Source organism: Natrix helvetica, assembly GCF_964273705.1.
Source record: "Natrix helvetica genome assembly, chromosome: 4".
NCBI classification, from domain to species: domain Eukaryota; kingdom Metazoa; phylum Chordata; class Lepidosauria; order Squamata; family Natricidae; genus Natrix; species Natrix helvetica.
Window position 1 is genome coordinate 111,530,955 of NC_138550.1, and position 21,378 is coordinate 111,552,332.

Below are 21,378 nucleotides of genomic sequence, written 5' to 3' on the forward strand. Positions count from 1 at the left end.
CACGGGGGGGTCACATGTGCATGCGCAGGTGGGTAGGGAGGATTACATTGGTATGGGCATGCGAGCGAGTGCGATAGCGTGTGCACACACAATTTTGCCATGCCATAAGAAAAAGGTTCGCAGTCACTGATATAGAAGTTTCTTGAAATGAAATTGTTGTGGCTTTTATAAGTCTATGCATTCCCATAATATTTATCACAGGAAGTGGGAAATTACTCACAAGAATGCATTGGGGAAGCTGAAACTGTAATATAATAGCCTTTGGTTAGATGCATGTGTGGTCTTTTGTCTTCCTCCTAGATAAAGCTGTTGCATTGCTATCTGCCTGTCTGGAAAGTGATAGCCTTGCAGCTCGGAGAATAGGAGCATCTGCAATTTGGGCTTTGCTTCACAACTATCAGAAGGTTAGTGTTTTAAAGGCGTGAGGATTTTGTTTCTGATGTATTCATACAGAAGTACTTCAATTTTCAATGAGGCACTAATCCCTTAGTCTGCATGTGTATAATAATGCATACACAAATACATCAGTCTCTCTATACACATAAGGACACATCCACCTTGCCTACATTTTCATAATATGGTCAGTAATACAGTTGATTGCCATTGAATATAATCAGTGAAATCAAAGAATCTAAGAGTTGGAAACATTCAGTTGTGTCTGCAGCAAACTGAATGTTGAAATGATGACACTTATGTGATTATGATAGAAATCCCCAATTATGTACTCACACTCCAACATCCGAAACTTAAATTGCAGCGTCCATCGTATGCATATGATAACACAATAACCGAGTTGGAAGGGACCTTGAAGGTCTTCTAGTCCAATCCCCTGCTTAGGCAGAAAGTCCTATACCATTTCAGACAAATGATTGTCCAATGTCTTCTTAAAAACTTCCAGTGTTGGAGCATTCACAACTTCTGGAGGCAAGTCGTTCCACTGATTAATTGTTCTAACTGTCAGGAAATTTTTTCTTAGTTCTAGGTTGCTTCTCTCTTTGACTAGCTTCCATCCATTACTTCTTGTCCTGCCTTCTGGTTCTTTGAAGAATAGCATAACCCTCTCTTCTTTGTGGCCGCCCTTCACATATTAGAACACTGCTATCATGTCACCCCAGTTCTTCTTTTCATCAATCTAGACATACCCAATTCTAGCAATCATTCTTTATATATTTTAGCCTCCAGTTCCCTAATCCTCTTTGCTGCTCTTCTCTGCACTCTTTCTAGACTCAACATCGTGGCAACCAGAACTGAATGCAGTATTCCAAGTGTGGCCTTACCAAGGCATTATAAAGTGGCATTAACACTTCACGTGATCTTGATTCTATCCCTCTGTTAATGCCGGCTAGGACTGTGTTGGCTTTTTTGGCAGCTGCTGCACACTGCTGGCTCATATTTAAGTTATTGTCCACTAGGACTTCAAGATTACTACTATTAAACCAAGTACCACCTATACTATACCTGTGGATTTAGTTTTTCTTGCCTAAATATAGAACCTTACTTTTTTCACCATTACATTTTATTTTGTTAGATAGGGCCCAACATTCAAGTCTGTCAAGATCCTTTTGTATCTTAAGCCTATATTCTGGAGTGTTAGCTATTCTTACCAGCTTGGTCTTGTCTGCAATTTGATGGGTTCCCCATAATACATCAAGAATTTATGATGCCATGTGTCTGCCCTTAGCCCTTTTCTCACTAATATAAGACAATGTTGCAGCAGATGAAAGCATGCAGCAAAAATGGCGGGTCCTATTTCAGTCAAAAACATACTATTTGAAATTATTTTGGTTCTTTAGTATAAGTACACTAATTATTTTTTACAAAGGAAAATTTTTGAGACAATCTCCTTGTATTTTCTGGGTTCAAATGTTTATTATTAAAAAGGTCACGTATTTTTTTTCTTTATGTAATGCATGAAACAACACCATCTTTAAGTCTGGCAAATAAGCTGTTCTTTTCTTCCATGGATTTCAGGTTATGTTTTTTTTTTCTCCTCTAGTTTGATCTGTTTTCCACTCATTCTCTCATTTCTAACTCTGCCGTCTCTTCTTCAGCAATTTCGTACAAAATGTTTGTCAATATTTTGTTACACTCCAGAGCTAAAACAACCAAATAACCCAAACCCAGTTCAGTCTTCTCTAGCTTTCAAGATGGAAAAAGCACAGGTCACTAGTCCCTTAAAAGCACTGACTGCATAACAATAAGATTATGGCTGTGGGTTCAAGATGATTAAAGCTCCATTTAATAGATGAAAGATATCTATCCTATTCTGCAGCTCACTCTCTACAACCCTTACTCATTACTGAATGTCAAAATCCAGGTTTGGCATTGTCTGGTTTACATTAGAGCAGTGTTTCTCAACTTTGGCAGCTTAAAGATGTGTGAACTTCAACTCCCAGAATTCCCTATTCAGCAGTGCTGGCTGGTGTATTTTGGGAGTTGAAGTTCACATGTCTTCAGGTTACCAAGGTTAAAAAAACACTGCAGTAGAATATGATAGAAATCTCCTTTAATATTCAATACAATACAGTACAATACAATACAATAGCAGAGTCGGAAGGGACCTTGGAGGTCTTCTAGTCCAACCCCCTGCCTAGGCAGAAAACCCTAGACCATTTCAGACAAATGGCTATCCAACATCTTCTTAAAGACTTCCAGTGTTGGAGCATTCACAATTTCTGGAAGCAAGCTGTTCCACTGATTAATTGTTCTAACTGTCAGGAAGTTTCTCCTCAGTTCTAAGTTGCTTCTCTCCTTGATTAGTTTCCACCCATTGCTTCTTGTTCTACCCTCAGGTGCCTTGGAAAATATTCATTTTTCTTGTTGCTACAGTCTTGTTCTTAATATAGTTTATGAAGCTCTTACCATTATGAATGCAAGTGATTGTTAGGATATGACTGATTAAACCATATATTTTTCTTTTGCACTAAGTTTCTGAATTATACATTCATTCAGCAAATTAACATGGGTATATCACAGCATAAAACTATCTTTAAAACACAATGTTTGTTACAATGTAAAAAAAAAAACCCTACGCTTGTTCTGGAGTACTGACTGGCTGTAAGGCAGGTTCATATTCAGTAGGGAGTATTCTGTTATGCTGAGCATTGCAAACAGCTATTTTTGAAAAAAAAAAAAAGCTTCTCCTTTTTATTGTGTTATTTCACTGAACCTGTTTTCTTTCTCCTGCACTCACCACCACCCCCATCAAACAATTCACAGAAGTACCTTCATGTTTTGCATTCTTAAGTTTTTGAATGTCATAGCCTCATGGCCCGCTGCCAAGGAAGGAGTAAGACGAAGAAATGATTTGAAGAGCATCAGCACAGGGGAATTAACAAACATTGAATTATTCTTTTTTTGTGTGTGTGTTGCTACAGGCAAAAGTGACTTTGAAGAATCCATCAATAAAAAGAAGGGTGGATGAAGCTTTGATGTCAGGAAAGAAATGTATGTTATTAACAAGTTCGGTTTCCATCTCAAACAAATAGCATTTGATATGCGAATATGTGTTCAATTTTCAACTTTACCCAAAAATACAATATTGGGATTGGATGAGTGGTGTGTGTGCGTGTGTGTGTGTGTGTGTGTGTGTGTGTGTGTGTGTGTGTAGGCAACTTTCTAAAAATTTTATGAGTTCTGGATACTACTTTTTAAAGTATATTTGCTTGCATGGAGGAATAGATGGATAGGGCGATGGAGAGAAATATGCATGATTTGGAAATAACTTTTTGGGGAAAATGGCACTGGTACATTCTACAGACAAGATGTTAGTGGGTTAGGGAATAAGCAAGGCAGTTGAATCATTGGGTCCAAAATTTTAGCTATAAATTTCACCGTTCTTTAAAGTTAATAATAAAACAAAAATTGTAGGTAGAATGCATTTGTTAGTGATAGGCATCAGGATTATCCAGCTGCACTTATTATTCAAGTACAACAACAACAACAAAATGGTTGCTTCCTGGCTGTTGCCAGCGGGTGAGGTTCCTATCTGGCAGACAGTAAACATAAAGGAAATTGCCAGGCTAATATCAGCACAGCTGGAAAGTAATTTTGGATAATTCACTAGATAAAAAGCCAATTAAGCTTTCCCCTATGTTTTCCAGGAAAAAGTGTTACATTATACTAGATGAGATGAATATTACAGATGTTTTCATAGTTTAATGAGATTTTTCTTTACAATATATTGATTAAACTTTTAGAGAAATGCAGTCTATAATTGAAAAACAAAAAATAGGTGTATCATGAGCACATTGTATTTTATAGAGAGAGAAATCTGTAATGTTTCCCATGGATATTCCTGAGCATTATGATTTGGTTGGTGTATATGCTTTAGAAGTATTCCATCTTCTGATACATTTTTTATTTATTTTCACATCTATTTCTTGATTCAGCCATAAAACATTCAGTAAAAGAAAAAAAAATAAGACATCAAAATAATCATTTCAAAAGCCAGCTTGTATAGCCTTCTCTAGAGAACCAATTGTGGATTATCTTGATTTACATCCAAGCTAGTTACAAAGTGAAACAGCTATATAGTGAAGCAAAATAAATAAATAAATAACAGGTATAATTAGCACAAGCAGCACTCTCATTAAATCATAATGAGTTGTACAAAAGCTTGTGCACACAAAGTCAATTTAATGCCTGTGCAAGGAAGAAAATAGAATTTCCATGCACAGAGAGATTTAATTCTAGGAAAAGGACAATTGCCATTTTAAAATCAACGTTTTTTTTTTAAATGTAAGAATTAAGCATGTGTTAAATCTCTTTTATAAAAACAAACACTTTTTAAAAATGTTGATTTGTGCCCTATTTCATATGCTAAATGTATAATACAGTACAAATCAGTAGTGAGTTAAGAGTTTGCAAACTATAAACAAACCATGGGATAGCCAAAAGTACTTCTGTTCTAGAACAGATAGATTTCAAACATGGACCACTCTATGTGCAATATAATCTGCATGTTTAGAAACAACATGATCTGAATCAGAGATGTCCAATCTTGGCAACTTTAAAACTTGTGGGCTTCAAGTCCCAGAATTCCCCAGCCAGCTCTGGGAGTTGAAGTCCACAGGTATTAAAAGTTTCCAGGCTTGGACACCCCTGCTCTAAATGATAGAAGGGAATATCGAATGAGGCATTGTTTGGTTGAAAGACCAATGGAGTCCTCACCCATTCAAATAGATTTGTAAGGCTCTATGTATTATACAATATATTGTAACATTGTCTAAATGTTTTGAATGATAAAAAAAGGTCTGTAGAATAGTGTGGCCCTCGGTTTAAACTTTAGCATAACCAGATAGGTCTGGGAAAACCAATGTTAGAAACTCGGGGGAGGCATTGCTAGTTAGTGTAAGCGTTCCTGGATCAGGTTCAAACTCGGCTGTCAGATTTTAATGGAAAATGTATTTTAATTTAATATGCCTAAATAATGGACTATCAGAATTGTAACTATTCACAACAACATGACAATGTAAGAGGTTTGGCTTTTATGTCTCTTTTCAGTTCAGACATTTAGCTGTTATTTTAAAAGTTAATGCATTTCCCTTTTAGGTCTTCAACAGCCACAAGAAAGTCAAGAAGAAACGTATCACATAAAGTGCCTGGAAACACTTGTACAGCTTCTCAGCAGTTGATAGACACCATGTTAACCGAGGGCACATCAATTGGACTGGATTTTCCAAAAGACACGAGAACTAAAATGGCATATTAAATATTAAATCCCTCGTATGGGATTATCTATCAAGAAAAGGAAAATTTGCACAGTTTTTGACTTAATAGTACATGAGGTCAATCTGAAGAATGTATAGTAAATGCCTCCATGGAAATGCTATTCTAGCATTATGGTGTTACAGACTGATGTAAGGAAGTAATCAAGCAGCTAATTGTAAATTGTAATTATGTGAATATACAGTATATTTTTGCAATGTTTGAGCTTGTATTAATAAATATGTTTTAATAATGAGATTGTAGAAATAAGTGTTGTCTCTTTAGAGCAATGACCCAGTCTTGAGATAAAAAGAATGGGTGCTGCATTCCAGCCAGCTTCTCAGGTGCTGGAGGACTATGGAGACATGAGCAATTGTCAAATGTTTCTAGAGGAATTTTGAGGATGAACAAATCGTGACAGGAAAAAAAAGTCTGAGATGTAAATTACATTAATGCATGTTTAGCCTCTTACATAGTTTGCTCTTTTAAAAAAAAACAGAACAGGATTGTTTGACCATGCTTCAGATGTCAAGTCAAGTAATCCCATCCTTCATTTTTCTATTGATTCATTTTCTGGGAAGATGAGAAGAGACCAAAGAAACATCATGAATTCTCTTCCTCCAATCACATTCTGTCTTCCAAGGTCACATTATTGAATGCCTTGCTTTACATAAATAATATTTTAAAATTATTATTTTTAACTTTGTTTCCTAGCACAATAAGCATCGCTTCCAACATTTGTATGTTTTTTAACTTCTCTAAGGTAGAATTTAGGTCACTTTCAAAGACTTCATTTGATTTACCTTTCCCCCCCCTCCAAAGAAGTAGAAACTGGGGAAAAAAAGAAACTGAAAAGAAAGACTAAATGGAAGATCATTGTCTAAACCAAATGCTTAATTTCTTACTTGTTCCCTTGATTAATTGATTGTCTTTTGACTGCCACATCTAATAATTTCTACTTGATCATATTCCCACAAACACTGAAGTGAAAGTTTAAAACAAAGAGATATAGCTATTGTAAGAAACAGTTTTATAAAAAAAAAATATCCGTGTCAAATGCAAGACCATAAATGTTGGTGGTTTACTTGGTACTGTATAGAAATTGATGCCTGAGATGTAAATTTTTGCTACAATAGAGTACCAGAAAATTTACCTCAAACTATTTTTTAACAAGAGATTATTCTCTTTATTTCTTAATATAGTCAAACCACTTTGCAGGAAGCTTAGAACATGTTTAGCATCTCTTAATAATTCACCAGTTAATGTTAATCAATCGCAGTCGATTATGTGAGTGGATTCCTTTGGAAGATAATGTGTCCTTGATAACAGTTGTACATATAGTATGAACCATCTTCTAAATTTCAGGTTATCTTCATTGGATATTTTAATGGAATGAAAATCATTTAAAACATATAAATGAGAGAAAAAGACCTAACAGCAACATGGCATTTTCTACAATAATTGCTGTTGAAAAAAAATACGCAAGTGTCGTGACTACTGTGTTTGACAGATCTATAATTCTGTGGGTTGTGGAGGAAATTTCTTACATAGTGGAAATAGCAAGTAACATCTGTGGGTTGTGTGCCGAAAACCATAGATTTAAAGATATTTTTTCAGTTGCAACTGTGACAAAGCAAAGGGCAATATATCAGCTGCAAAACATTGCCCAGAGTCACCAGACAGCATGTCATACATTGGCCAAATTACTATATTTTTCCCATACAGGAATTAAACATATATGCCAGCATTTAGGTCAGAAATGAATTGGTGACAGAGGAGTGACAATCCCCCCCCCCTCACACACACACACAGGAGGTGGAGTCAAAAAATGATACTGGACAAAAAGTTTCACTTGGAGCCCCAGTTCTTTTTAGCATGCATCACATGGATGTAAAAAGTGCAGACTTTGGCCATTCTCCACTCTCACCTTCTAATGCAGGTAGTCCTTGACTTGCGACCACAATTGAGCCCCAAATTTCTGTTGTTAAATGAGACATTTCTTAAGTCAGGTTTGCCCCATTTTACAAACTTTCTTGCCCCAGTTGTTAAATGAATCACTGCAGTTGATACATGAGTTACCTAATTGTTAAACGAATCTGGCTTCCTCGTTGACTTTGCTTGTCCGAAGGTCATAAAAAGTTAATCAGAAGACCCTGGAACACAGCAATGGTCCTAACTATGAACCAATTGCCAAGCATTTGGATTTTGATCATGGGGATGCTGCATAGGTCGTAACTGAAGAATGGTCATAAATCACTTTTTTCAGTGCTGTTGTAACCTTGTATGGTCACTAAATGAACTGTTGTAAACTGAGGACTACCTGCATAGTATACTGTTATGAATCATCTTGGATTCGCCTGTTTGATGAAGGGCGAAGCACTCAAATTTAAAATAAACTTTTCAGATCAACTTAAACCCCAATTCATTAAAATTCCAGAACCCCCTTGTTAATGTTCAAATTAGAACCTTGGAAATTTGATGCTTAACTATTTGGATTATGTTAACAGATTAACTGAGGTCTGACTCATAATAATCAGACTAGATTAACTCAACTGCAGTACCTGAGATTTCTGCATTTCTCTTTCAATATTAAATAATTAAATATGGATTTTATCAGAAACCCTTTTCAGGAATGTTTACAAGCCACGCTTAAAAACAAAATACAAAACTCATGATGGTTGTGGCAAACCCACCTTCTCCCTACAAACAGAGCTTCAACCACATTGCTGCAACTGCCATTTCAATTTATTTTCCTGTTACGGATACCACCAAAACTATTTTTACTACCTGCAGTGCACTGAATTCTTGTTTATTGGAACTGTTGGTCTAACTACAAAGATGTTTTTAAGAATCTCTTTAGAGAACTCAACCACAATGGTGCAATCAAGCCAGGCAGAGCTTTGATTAGAGTGTCAAACATCACCATTTTGATTTTTTTCCCCCAGCCATATCCCACTAATGCCTCCGTATTTTTTTCCCCAATGTTGTGTCAAGATTATATTGCTTTCATTACTCTTGTTTGTATGCTAATGGATGCTTTTGCATATTCTGGAAAAGATAATTCCTGGATTGAAGTATCTTTCATTCTGTGAAGAAGAGTCAAGCTCAAATAGCAATGCTCTTGCAAATAAAGCTTTCCTTGATGCTACCTGGTAAATATGGATAATCATGAAACTCCCCTCATCCTTTGATTACAAATTTAACAAAAAATGTCATTTGGATGGAAAAACAACACACCAAAAAGGATGAGGCACTTATTGTAAAGACTGTTCGTTTGACAAAGCAAGGTAAATTAACGTCCTCAGGGAAAAAAATGCAGCAAAACTTATATATTGAGCTGTGTCTTTTGTAGGAACGGGTTGACTATTCTTCACTTAAGACAAAGCGGTTTTCATCAAATAGCAATTTTATTGCCTGCTGTCCTGAAAATCTGTAAAATATGAGGTCAATCCCATAGGCTTTTCCTTCTCAGAATTTCTGCAGCTTCCAGTCAGGGTTCTTTGCCAGTTTCAGCCAAGACTTTACAGAGAGAAATTAAAATCCAGAACAGCTACCCGATTAAGTAGGATAAAATATCAATAATAAGGTTAATCAGATGAAACGTGCGGTTTCAAATGCTGAAACGTTACCGTCATATCCTTCTGCTGCCGCCGCCGCCGCCTCTAGCTCATCCTGTCCTGAGTTTAAATCAAAACAGCTATCTACCTCGGATGGCAGAATAGTGCAAGGTGTAATTTATCTTGGCACACTGCTTTGCAGGCCTTAGATAATACATCCGATAACAGAAAGCGCATTGTGCCGCTGTCCTGAGTGGAGCCTTTCATGTGGCATTTTACTGAATAACTTTAAATTAAATATGATGGAATTTCTGTTCAGTATATCATCCTTGGAACTTTGCAACCGGGAACAATGGAATGCTTATCTTGTTTCCCAGTATCTCCATTTCACAGCTAGGTGATACAGCCTGAGAAATTATGTTTCTACCAATGTCGTTTCTTATAACACTGTTAAGATTGTCTTCTGACTTGATGGGCTATACTTGCTGTGTGATATACAGCTTTCGACTGTTGGATTAAAATGGAAGTATTTTGTTTGTTTATGTGATTGACACAGCCACCTATCACACAAGCAACTGGGCAGCTTACAAGGATTAAAAACACAGAGAAAAATAATCCCAGTGTACAAGGATAAAGAATAACCCTACTCATTTGACATTATTATATGAATCAAGAAAGCCCATGTTGACAACAGGAGAGTTCATCTAGCCACTCGGCCCAATGAAAGACTATCAAGGTCAGGATCATCTAGATATCCAGGGACATGCTGTTTCACATGCAGCTGCTGTTGCTGAAAAGGCAGGACTCGGGTCCAAAAAGATGACATTGTTGAATAGGGGAGACCGGGTGAACACCCTCCCTGCTAGAACTGCTTGCCTGAGCAAAAACATTTGGGGAACTCTAACAGATTTACATCTGTTGCAATAACCATGAACTTTCCTATGTTGGAGATTGGGAATGTATTAATAATTCTAAGACAATGGAATGGGAGATATAAAACTCCACCCATAAACCGTGATGGCACAGTGGTTAGAATGCAGTATTGCAGGCTAATTCTGCTGACTGTCAAGAGTTCGATTCCCACCCGGTCAAGGCTGACTCAGACTTCCATCCTTCCGAGATCACTAAAATGAGGACCCAGATTGTTGGGTACAATATGGTGACTCTGTAAACTCTGTAGACCTGAAGCTAAGGGAAGGCTTTATTTGTTCCCTGGCAAAGAGATTCATTTGCACAACAAATGAAGGAAGGAAGGAAAGAAAGGAAGACACAAGGAAGGAGGGAAGGAAGGACATAAGAATCAGTAAGCACAATTTTACAGATAACAACAAAGTGCTGCCAGTGCTTCCATTCAAAACACTAAGACAGAGAAATTCAACTGAGAAAACAAGGAACCAATTCAGGAAGGTCAATCAATCATAAATCAATCAATTTTCTTAGCACAAACTTAGAGCACAAAAATAATATTGGAATTGATATAAGGGGGGAGACTAGCCTGTAGTGTCCTAAATTGTCATTAAATTCATGACAACTTGTGTAAATAAGCTTCCTGTGTCTCTTCACAGCCACCCCTACACTACAAGAGCTCCTGAAAGTGATGCAGCCTTTTGTCTTGCTAGTTCAGATAAAAATACGATCTTCCCTACCATGTGACTAGGAAACACAGAAAGCATAGATGAAGCTCTCTCAGTCCTTTTTTGCTGTGCTGAAGATGAATTGCCTTGTGTTCTTCTTGGTGATGGCTTTTCTACAGTCCTATCAAAGTAAGATTCATTTCTTAACTAAAACATTTCTTTCTTGTTGCTGTTTTGCCTGCCTACTTCCTGCTCAGTGCCTTGGAAATCTATGAAGTTTCAAAGTAATTTATTCCAATAAAAGTAAGACCGCTGCTATTTGTTTCTGGTGTCGCAATCCTATGAATGTTTAACTTATTAGTGAATCTGACTATATTCAAAATGAATTGGATAATGGAGAAATTGTAGTCAATATTATAACCTCATTGTAATATTATTAGTAATAACTTTGGAGATGGGTTTCCGGAGCTTGCTGTGCAACTATTAAGAGTTTGGGTTGAGGAAAAGACTTTGTTTGATCAGTGCCACATGTGTCAAGTGGATATTTTTTGTGACTCACTGTTTAACGAAATAAAAATGTTCTATTTTAGGCAATATATCTTTAATGGCAGAGGGAAAACATGTGGATTCAATTGTGAAACTCTCCAGTACCATGGCTCTTAAATGTGTCTGCCCAAAGAATGGATCTATTTCTCAGATGGTATGGGAGAAGGAAGAGAACCAAACAAAACAGCTCATTGCTGCCTTCAGGCTGCCTTATGATCTACATATAGAAAGCAACTATAAGGCCAGAGTTCTGGTCACTAATTTTACCTCAGACAATAAGACTTTGATTTTCAGCAACGCCACTGAGAAAGATGTTGGTTTTTACCTATGTTCCTTTCATACTTTTCCACACGGGATCTTGGAAAAGACAATACACGTCGTTCAATCTGGTAAGGTAAATCTGTTTATTTTCATTTTATAAGCTACTGGTAAATTCAAATTCTGGATATTTGCTTTCAGAGTTGAAAGGAAATCAAATTTCAGTGAAGATCAGAGGTCAGTTGCTCCCGGTTTTACTACCGGTTCACTTCGTGTGCACTTTGCATGTGCAGAACAATTTACAGTGAACTGTGCACACGCGCACACCACTAAACAACATGCTGGCAACAGCAGCGGTGACCGAGGAACTGGTTCGGGGGCATGGCCAGCCTGGGTTGCTGCCAGTTCTGCGATCCACGCCAAAATACCCCTACCGGTTCAGCTGAACCAGGCTGAACCGGTAGCAACCCACCTCTGTTGAAGATACTCTCAGATGAGTTTTTCCTACCTTCCCATTGATGTTACAGTGATTTTCAGGCAGCTCCTTCCTCACCCAAAGCCACTGATAGTCAATATCTTCTAAAGGAGAAAGAACAGAGGTAGATTTTTAAAGCTGGGATGCTGCCAAGGAAAAAGAAGATCTTAGCTTTGTCTTCACATTCTTAATTAGTTAGCTGACCAGGGATTAGACTAGGTGATATTCAATGTTACTTTTAACTGATTAGTTCTATCAAACAAGTGTACATTTTGGAAAAGCATAACAAAACATCACCTGTCAGATAGACTGTTCCTTTACAGATATGGTCACCATCTCTGCCTGGGTTCACACCTAGTGCAAATAATAAGAATAGTTTATTTGGTTCGGTTTTGTGGGTCTTGGGAATGCCATGGTTTGCAAACTAGGTTTATTCATCATATTTTAAAAGTACCCCTCTCCCAGACAGAGAAAGACTTCATGACTTTATGACTTCATTCAGTGCGTGAATTCAGGCTACTGTGCTTTATTCTACAATGGTGGCATAGAATAAAACATAAAGCAGTCTCTTTCTTTTGCACACACCACATCCCCCCACTTTGGAGCCTCGCAACACTTGTATGAAACAGGGAGAGATTATTTTACGGGAAAGAGAACATTGAAAGAAATGGAGGAAGCTATTCCTGGTTCACCTGCCCATCAATTTTGTACTCTAAAATGAGTCCTTATTTCTTCACTGCATGGAATTAGGACTTCTTTTTTGCTAGGAAAAACATTCCTTTGCAACATCATTAAAAAAGGGAGGGAGAAGAAATTTGTGAAAAGAAGGTTCAAATGGAAAGTTGATTCAAGAGACTTCACCTCCCTGTTACGTGCTTTTTTTAATTATAGAGTTTTTTATTTTTTTCATTTTCATAACATATACATGTATACTATTACATAACCAACATCATATTGTATTATTAAATGTTTACATCAATTCATCTTACCATCAACTCCGCAAAACAATTATTAGCTCTTCTGCTCTCCATACACCATAGTTGTACCTTGTCTATCACTTTCCTCTCCTCTCCCCTTCCCCTCCCTATCTCCTTCCCGCTGTCATCCTTCCCTTCTCTACTTCCCCTTCCTCTCTCCTTCTCCTCTCTCCCCTCCACTCCTCATTTGTCTCCTCCTCTCCACCCCCCCTTGCCCTCTCTCCTATCCTCTCTTCTTCCCTTACCCTACTCTACTTCACGCTCTTCATTTCATTTACTTTGTGTATTTTAGCTTCTGAGCAAGCTCCATTTTATGTTGATGGTATTTATAATTCCTTTTCGATAGACATATATTAATTTTAACATGTATTCTGCTCCTTTTTAAAAAAACAGAACAAGAAAATATACATATATAGTCATTGTGCTTTTAACCCCCTCCTCCCCCAACCTATTTTTGATCAAGATGTAGACCTGGTTACAATTCCCAGCTATTCCCATCATTATCTTTATATAATTATACATCCTTACATGCCCCCAATTTGTGCTTCTGTCTTTAAATCTCAATAGTTTCCCATTGAGGTTTATTTTATGTTCCCTCTCCATTTTCCATATCTTGGATTAGATTACCCTTAATTGTCTATAAATGGCAATCCTCGCTGCTCAATGTTCATTACAATTCCCTTAATCTATTATTTAGAATATCAAGCGGTAAACATCTCACTTTATTCATCATCTTAAAAGTTCTATATATGTCCATGTTTCATATATTTTAACCCATTACGTGATCTTGAAAGGATTTTTCTGAGCAGAAAAAGTCTTCTACATTTGTGCATAGCAGGAGATGTTGAAACACAGTGGTAACAAAAACAAGAAATGTTCTTTCTTCCATTCTTCCATTTTTTTCCACCTCCTATAAATGTGCGTCTGCTTAAGTTACCTGTTTATTTATAATTTTTTTTAAAAAAATGTGCCTTATGCTTTCACGGCACTTGCAATATTTTCTATTGCTTTCAACCAAAAATGTCATATTAAAACTATATTAATTTTCCTCTTTAGCAATGAACAATTTTGCACTTAAAAACTATTGCTGGTGGGTTTAGATAATGAGTCAAAAGCTCTTGAGATGTACTTTTCGCAGGTACATCTTTATCTAAAAAGAAAAGGTACCAAAGGAATCATTGCTTTTCTTTATAGATGCTGTAGATTATTGTACTCGCTACTATTTATTCCATCCATTGTTAGAAGCCTTTAATTTTGGAAGCTGCCATTGTATGCACATGGAAGTAGGAGACTGTATTCCTGGCATCCTTTTATTCATGAACGTTCTCCCAGCTGAAATTTTAATTGCTGCTCGGTTGGGACTTTGATTATGCTAATATCTCGTTCACTGTTTCTCAACTTCAACAACTTTAAGAAGTGTGAACCTCAACTCACAGAATTCCCTAGCCTGCATTGCCAGCTGGGGAATTCTGGGGGTTGGAAGTCCACACATCTTCAAACTGCCAAGATTCAGAAACAGTGTTCTGGTTCCTACCCCATTCAGAATACCCTCCAGAGATGTGAATTTTATTTCTCAAAATTCCCCAAATAGCCATATAGAATAGAGTAGAATAGAATAGAATAGAATTCTTTATTGACCAAGTGTGGTTGGACACACAAGGAATTTGTCTTTGGTGCATATGCTCAGTGTACATAAAGAAAAATAAAATACATTCATCAAGAATTATAAGATACAACAGTGATAGTCATAGGTTACTAATAAGCAATCAAATTGTACTAGGAAACAAAACAATATACATTATAAAGATACAAGCAACATGGTTATAGTTGTAAGAGGAAAGAGATAGATTCTAGGAAGGATGAGAATAATAATAGTAATACAGTCTTAGTAAATAATTTGACAGTGTTGTGGGAATTAGTTGTTTAGCAGAGTGATGGCATTTGGGAAAAAGCTGTCCTTGTGTCTAGTTGTTCTGGTGTACAGTGCCCTATAGTATCCTTTTGAGAGTAGAAGTTGAAACAATTTATGTTCAGGATGTGAGGGGTCTGTAGATATTTTCACAGCCCTCTTTTTGACTCATGAAGTATACAGGTCCTCAATGGAAGGCAGATTGGTAGCTATTTTACGGAGAATACTCAGACTAAAATTGCTATTTTTTTCTGTGATATTTCCTGGCATTTCTCAAAAATCTAATTGGTTCTCACCTTTCTGATCAATTGATGTTATAACCATGTAGAATATTGTAAATGGTGGTTTTAAATGTTACTTGTGTTTATTTTACTGCTTTATATTACTGTTTTTAATTCACTTGTCAGCTGTTTCCAGTGCTTCTAAAGTAGACAAGGCATGTAACATTTTTGAACAGAAATATATTATGCATGACATTATCCCTCTCTCTCACACTTACTTTTATTTATTTATTTTCAAAACAGGAGCATTTGAATTTTCAAACTTGCCAATTCAACATTTGATTACTAAACCAGGAGAAAATGTCACTTTTAAATATCCGTTTAACTCTGATGTAGCAGTGAATCAAATGACATGGGAAAGAGTGCAACCCGACTGTATAGATCTTATAATCCAGTGTGTGGATTCTGAAATGCCAGTCTATGGTTCGGATTATCAAAACCGTGTAGACTGTATCTCTGAAAGTTCAATTGTACTTTTGGATGTCACAGCTTCTGACTATGGAATGTATCGCTTTTCTTACGACAAGGTGAATGGAGAAAATGGAACTGGCTGGATAAAACTGTCCACTAATAGCTTTGGTAAGTTAAAGGAAAGCATATAACGATGATGATAAAGATAATGATGGTCATGAGACAAATAGCCAGCCAGATGTTTGGACTGGATGTGGCATTTTTGTCCATCTATTGAGTCCTTCCCAAAGTCCTGAGACAGGAAATGTTGTCATTTAATAATTTTAAAAGTAGTGTTGCAGGATGTAAACTGTTCCAAGTAAAGCTGCATTTTGCAATTGACTGATTCTGATTTTATCAATTCTGATGGCGTTCAAGTGGATGTTTTGGAATTGCACCTGAGGAACCTATTACTATTGGTCCTATCTTTGGTTTCATTTGCTACAGTCATTCTATCTGCAGGTCTTTATATTTAGTGATCCCCCCCCCCCCGTTCTTTCTCTTCTATGCCGCTGTCTCCAAATATCGAAATGTCTATTAACCAGATTTTTTAATATTTCTTATCAACAGTTGTTAAGTCTGGGGTGTTGTGTGGCATGCTTGAATTCTAAAGTCCCAGAGCACTTTAGGTGCTTCATGTTCTTATTACTTTCTCTGTTTTGTGGTCCTACCAGTTCTTGCTTTTAGGCAAGTGGTATTTCTTGCAGATCTTCCAATACACCATTGTTGCTACTTTGTCATGTCGTTGTTTGTAGTCAGTCTGTGTGATCTTCTTGCAGCAACTAACTAGGTGGTCCACTTTTTCTTCAGCTTCTTTGCAGAGGTGGCATTTGCTGTCTATAGCTGTCTTTTCAGTTCTGGCATTGTAGGTGTTTGTTCTTGCAGCTTGGTCTTGTGCAGCTATTCTGTCTGACTTTTCAATTTTCTTGCTCTTAATTATTGCCAGGTTTCGTTATCTGTTTTGCCTGCTGCATTTTTAATGCATTGGGCATGTAAGACTTTGCTTTGCTAACTCTCCTTTCTATTCTTCATTTGCTCTTTCTTGTAGGCCAGTTTGGTCTTTAGTTTGGTCTCACAGCCAGTTGTTCTTTAGCTGGAGTTTGCCATCATACACATTGAGTTGTTCCCAAGAACCTAGGATTCCTATTTATAATAATTTTATCTATCTATCTATCTATCTATCTATCTATCTATCTATCTATCTATCTATCTATCTATCATCTATCTATCTATCTATCTATCATCTATCTATCTATCTATCTATCTATCTATCTATCTATCTATCTATACATACACACACACACACACACACATATATTGTGTGTGTGTGTGTGTGTATTCCTTACATTGCTCTTAAATAAATATATGTTAAATTGTTCTGTGACTGGTAAACATCTGAAAAACGAAAGAGCATGAAAATGTTGAACACTTTATCTTGAATTGAATGGTTAAAAAGTAGGCAGGAAAGGAAATGTGGCAAAGGTGAGAAGTGTCAAACTAAATAAAAACTTATTACTGCATCCTACTGAAAAAAACCCACCAGGCTAAGCAATGAAGACTACAGAACCAGATCTGTGTCCTAGAATAACACAGAAGACCACAAGTCAAACTGATGGAAATTCCCATTAAAAAAACAAAACAGAACAAAATCCCATTTGCATTTGTAGAGTGCTGTCTCTTGAATCTTAGACATCATATTAAGAAAAGGCCAAAATGGTTACATCCATGTTTAATTTGTTCATAGAAATAAACTTCTCTTGGCTATCCCGGGTCAGGTAACTATTTGCTTAATATATAAAAAAATATATGATGATACCTTATATCACAGTCTATTCAGAGAGTATTATTTTGATGGCACTTTGACACATTTTCCAAAACATCAGGTAGAGGTTTTTCATTGCTGTGGTTCTTTCCAATTACCAGCAGATGCCACAAACTGAACACATTGCAAAGCTGAGTCTGAATTCTGGCTCAGACCCAAGAATGCATCTGAGTATCAGGAAAATATATCTTCTCCTCTTACTGCTTACAAGCTTAAGCTCTTCTCTTACAAGATCTCTTTGCAAGAATGTCTCCCTATTTTTGCTGCCCTTCTTTTGATTTCCCTTTATAACTGCTCCCATTGAAGCTGAATGGGCAACTTCAAACCTGAGGTCCAGATATCTTGTTCACAGAGCTTAAGTGATAACAGGGCTGGTCCTTCTCCACTCTTCTATATCTTCTTCTGTTCTTCTTGCTTTCTTTCACTTTTCTTGTTTGTATTAACCCTCATTTCTGCTTCTACATGTTTCCCAGCAGTTTTGGCAAAAGAGGAAAGTTGCTAGCTAGCCAAAGTTGATAAGAGAGTAATAAAGAGAAATAATGCATTTCCCAGGATAGAATAGAATAACAGAATTGGACCTTGGAGGTCTTCTGGTCCAACCTTCTGCCTAGGCAGGAAACCCTACACTACTTCAGACAAATGGTTATCCAACATCTTCTTAAAACTTTCCAGTGTTGGAGCATTCACAACTTCTGGAGGCAAGTTGTTCCACTGATTAATTGTTCTATCAGGAAATTTCTCCTCAGTTCTAAGTTGTTTCTCTCCTTGCTTAGTTTCTACCCATTGCTTCTTGTCCCAGCCTCAGGTACTTTGGAGAATAGTTTGACTCCCTCTTCTTTGTGGCAACCCCTGAGATATTGGAACAATGCTATCATGTTTCCCCTAGTCTCCCCTTCTTTCTCTTAAGCTAAACATACCCAGTTCCTGCAACCGTTCTTCATATGTTTTAGTCTTCAGACCCCTAATCATCTTTGTTACTCTTCTCTGCACTCTTTCTAGAGTCTCCACATCTTTTCTACATCGTGGTGACCAAAACTGATGCAGTATGGCCAAGTGTGGCCTTATCAAGGCATTATAAAGTGGTATTAACACTTCACATGATCTTGATTCTATTCCTCTGTTGATGCAGCCTAGAACTGTGTTGGCTTTTTTGGCAGCTGATACACACTGCTGGCTCCTATTTAAATGGTTGTCCACTAGGACTCCAAGATCCCTCTCACAGTTACTACTATTGAGCAAGGTACCACCTATACTGTACCTGTGCATTTTGTTTTTCTTGCCTAAATGTAGAACCTTACTTTTTTCATCATTGAATTTCATTTTCTTAGATAATGTCCAATGTTCAAGTCTGTCAAGTTCCTTCTGTATCTTAACAAACTTGAACATTAGGAGCTATCTAACAAAATGAAATTCAATGGTGAAAAAAATAAGGTTCTATCTTTAGGACCGAGAAAAGATACCAAAAGCTTTGTGCAGAAACCCAAGTGAATATGAACGTAGCAATTTAAATATTAGTAGCAATAGCAGACATTGACAATAAAGCCATAAGTCCCTCATAAGTATTTTTTGTTGATTGAGCCACAAAATATGTTTGTTTGTTTGTTTGTTTTAAAAATCAGAATGCATCCCAATCAGAATGGAATGGCTGGTACAGAAAATCGAGGCAGAGGCCTCTTTTCACAGGCTGCTCCTTTGCAACTCTGATGCTTTTTCCTTATCGTCAGCCACAGCCATTCTTCGATGTGGTTTTTTTCACTTTTAACATGCCTCATTTATCACTTTAATAGAATCAGTTTCATTGTTTGCCAGCAGTGACCTTTTGGAAGGTTTTTTTTTTTTTTGCTCCCTGCTTGGATTTGGGGACTTTTGTTTGCTACCTGTGCTGCCGATCCTGATTCCAGACAATATGACTGCTAATCCTCAAATTTGCATGGCAGCAAAGTCAATTAATAGCATTTAAAAATTTTTTAAAGCAGCCTTAGCTGGTTCAGGAATGCCAGTGTTGTTGTTCCTGAGCAAATGACATAGCAAAGGGCCAGATTCCCAAGAGGAATCTGGGCTATTTGAAGGTGGTATTACTGGATGCATCTCTTTTTTACAAGAAAAACGCAAGAGAGGAAATCACACAGAGGTGGCACGCCACACTTTTGCTTCGTCTTCCACAAGGCTCAGTGCTGTCACAGACCTGTTCTTACACTTTGTGTGCTTAGCAAACATTGCAAACCTTTTAGTAGTGAAGCACCTAACAAGTGGCTCTACCTGCTTGTTTGGGTTGAGCGTGTTGGAACTGACAAGCTGTCAGTGTTTCTTTTAGAGAACTGCAGTCGAGGGGCAGTGAAGGTTGAAATCACTCACCTGCATGTTTCTAGGACTAAACTTCAAAGCAGGCTTAATAAGTATTTCCTCTCCTTGGAGATGGGAGGGTTGTCAGAACGTGTGATTTGTCTCTACTTTCCACATCTTGTTTCTAGGAAATAGGGCTGATACATTAAAACTGGTGGAAATTTATGCCTGACTTGAAATCCTGAGAAAAAAGAAAAGAAAAAGAAAGAGACTATTCTGTTGTTTGCATATCAGTCACTACAAAGAGATAAAGAACACCCAGGCATTAGTTGTTCTTGTTTTTTAAAAGAGATTCTGAATTAAATAAAATAAATAAGGACTACAAAACCATTATCATTCTGAAACTAGATTACCCCATCAGCTCTTATTAGCCCAATAACAGAGAGCTGGCAGATTTCTGAATGCTCCTGATATGCAGCCCAATGGTGAAAAGAGTAAGGTTCTACATTTAGGCAACAAAAACGGAATGCACAGGTACAGTATAGGTGATACCTTACTCAGTAGTAGTAACTGTGAAAGGGATCTTGGAGTCCTAGTGGACAACCATTTAAATATGAGCCAGCAGTGTGCAGCAGCTGCCAAAAAAGCCAACACAGTTCTAGGCTGCATCAACAGAGGGATAGAATCAAGATCACGTGAAGTGTTAATACCACTTTATAATGCCTTGGTAAGGCCACACTTGGAATACTGCATTCAGTTCTGGTCGCCACGATGTAAAAAAGATGTGGAGACTCTAGAAAGAGTGCAGAGAAGAGCAACAAAGATGATTAGGGGACTGGAGACTAAAACATATGAAGAACGGTTGCAGGAACTGGGTATGTTTAGCTTAAGAGAAAGAAGGACTAGGGGAGACATGATAGCATTATTCCAATATCTCAGAGGTTGCCACAAAGAAGAGGGAGTCAAACTATTCTCCAAAGCACCTGAGGGTAGAACAAGAAGCAATGGGTGGAAACTAATCAAGGAGAGAAGCAACTTAGAACTGAGGAGAAATTTCCTGACAGTGAGAACAATTAATCAGTGGAACAGCTTGCCTCCAGAAGTTGTGAATGCCCCAACACTGGAAGTCTTTAAGAAGATGTTGGATAGCTATTTGTCTGAAACGGTATAGGGTTTCCTGCCTAGGCAGGGGGTTGGACTAGAAGACCTCCAAGGTCCCTTCCAACTCTACTATTGTATTGTATTGTATTGAGTTTGCAACTTTCTTATCGGCTTCGGGTCAAAACTGACCATTTTGTTTGCAGAGTTTGGTTGGGGGGAAGGTTGAAACCATTTTTTTTTGTATACCATGTCTTCATTCCAAATCATGGATGCTCCAGAACACTGATGAAGATACTTTGATAAATTTCAATTGGCTGCTGAACTTAAGTGAACTCTCTGTAATGATTGAAGGGTTAAGGGTATGAAGGACTCTGAAGAAGATACCATACATAGGGTTAGGTATTATCCAGCCCTAACCTTATGAATTCAGGCCAGG

The 21,378-nt window shown here is 37.3% G+C and overlaps 2 protein-coding genes across 4 annotated transcripts in view; both read left to right on the forward strand.

Annotated features, from left to right (window-relative positions):
- Positions 1 to 5,954, forward strand: part of RTTN (rotatin) — a 102,356-nt gene extending 96,402 nt beyond the window's left edge. Inside the window, exons 47-49 of one of the 2 annotated variants that reach the window (XM_081950951.1) lie at positions 301 to 404; positions 3,378 to 3,462; positions 5,572 to 5,954. In XM_081950951.1, the coding sequence (XP_081807077.1) occupies positions 301 to 404; positions 3,378 to 3,462; positions 5,572 to 5,636 (254 nt within the window). In that variant the 3' untranslated portion in view covers positions 5,637 to 5,954. Of the gene's footprint in view, positions 1 to 300; positions 405 to 3,377; positions 3,463 to 5,553 lie in introns of both variants that reach the window. The other variant, XM_081950950.1, reaches the window with a different exon arrangement.
- A 4,954-nt stretch (positions 5,955 to 10,908) lies between these two features.
- The window catches only part of CD226 (CD226 molecule), a 703,503-nt gene continuing 693,033 nt past the window's right edge, over positions 10,909 to 21,378 (forward strand). For both annotated transcript variants that reach the window (XR_014175209.1, XM_081950952.1), the window contains exons 1-3: positions 10,909 to 11,029; positions 11,431 to 11,775; positions 15,530 to 15,865. Coding sequence is in view for 1 of the 2 variants with exons in the window: in XM_081950952.1 (XP_081807078.1) it covers positions 10,942 to 11,029; positions 11,431 to 11,775; positions 15,530 to 15,865 (769 nt within the window). In the remaining variant the exon portion in view is untranslated. The remainder of the gene's footprint in view (positions 11,030 to 11,430; positions 11,776 to 15,529; positions 15,866 to 21,378) is intronic.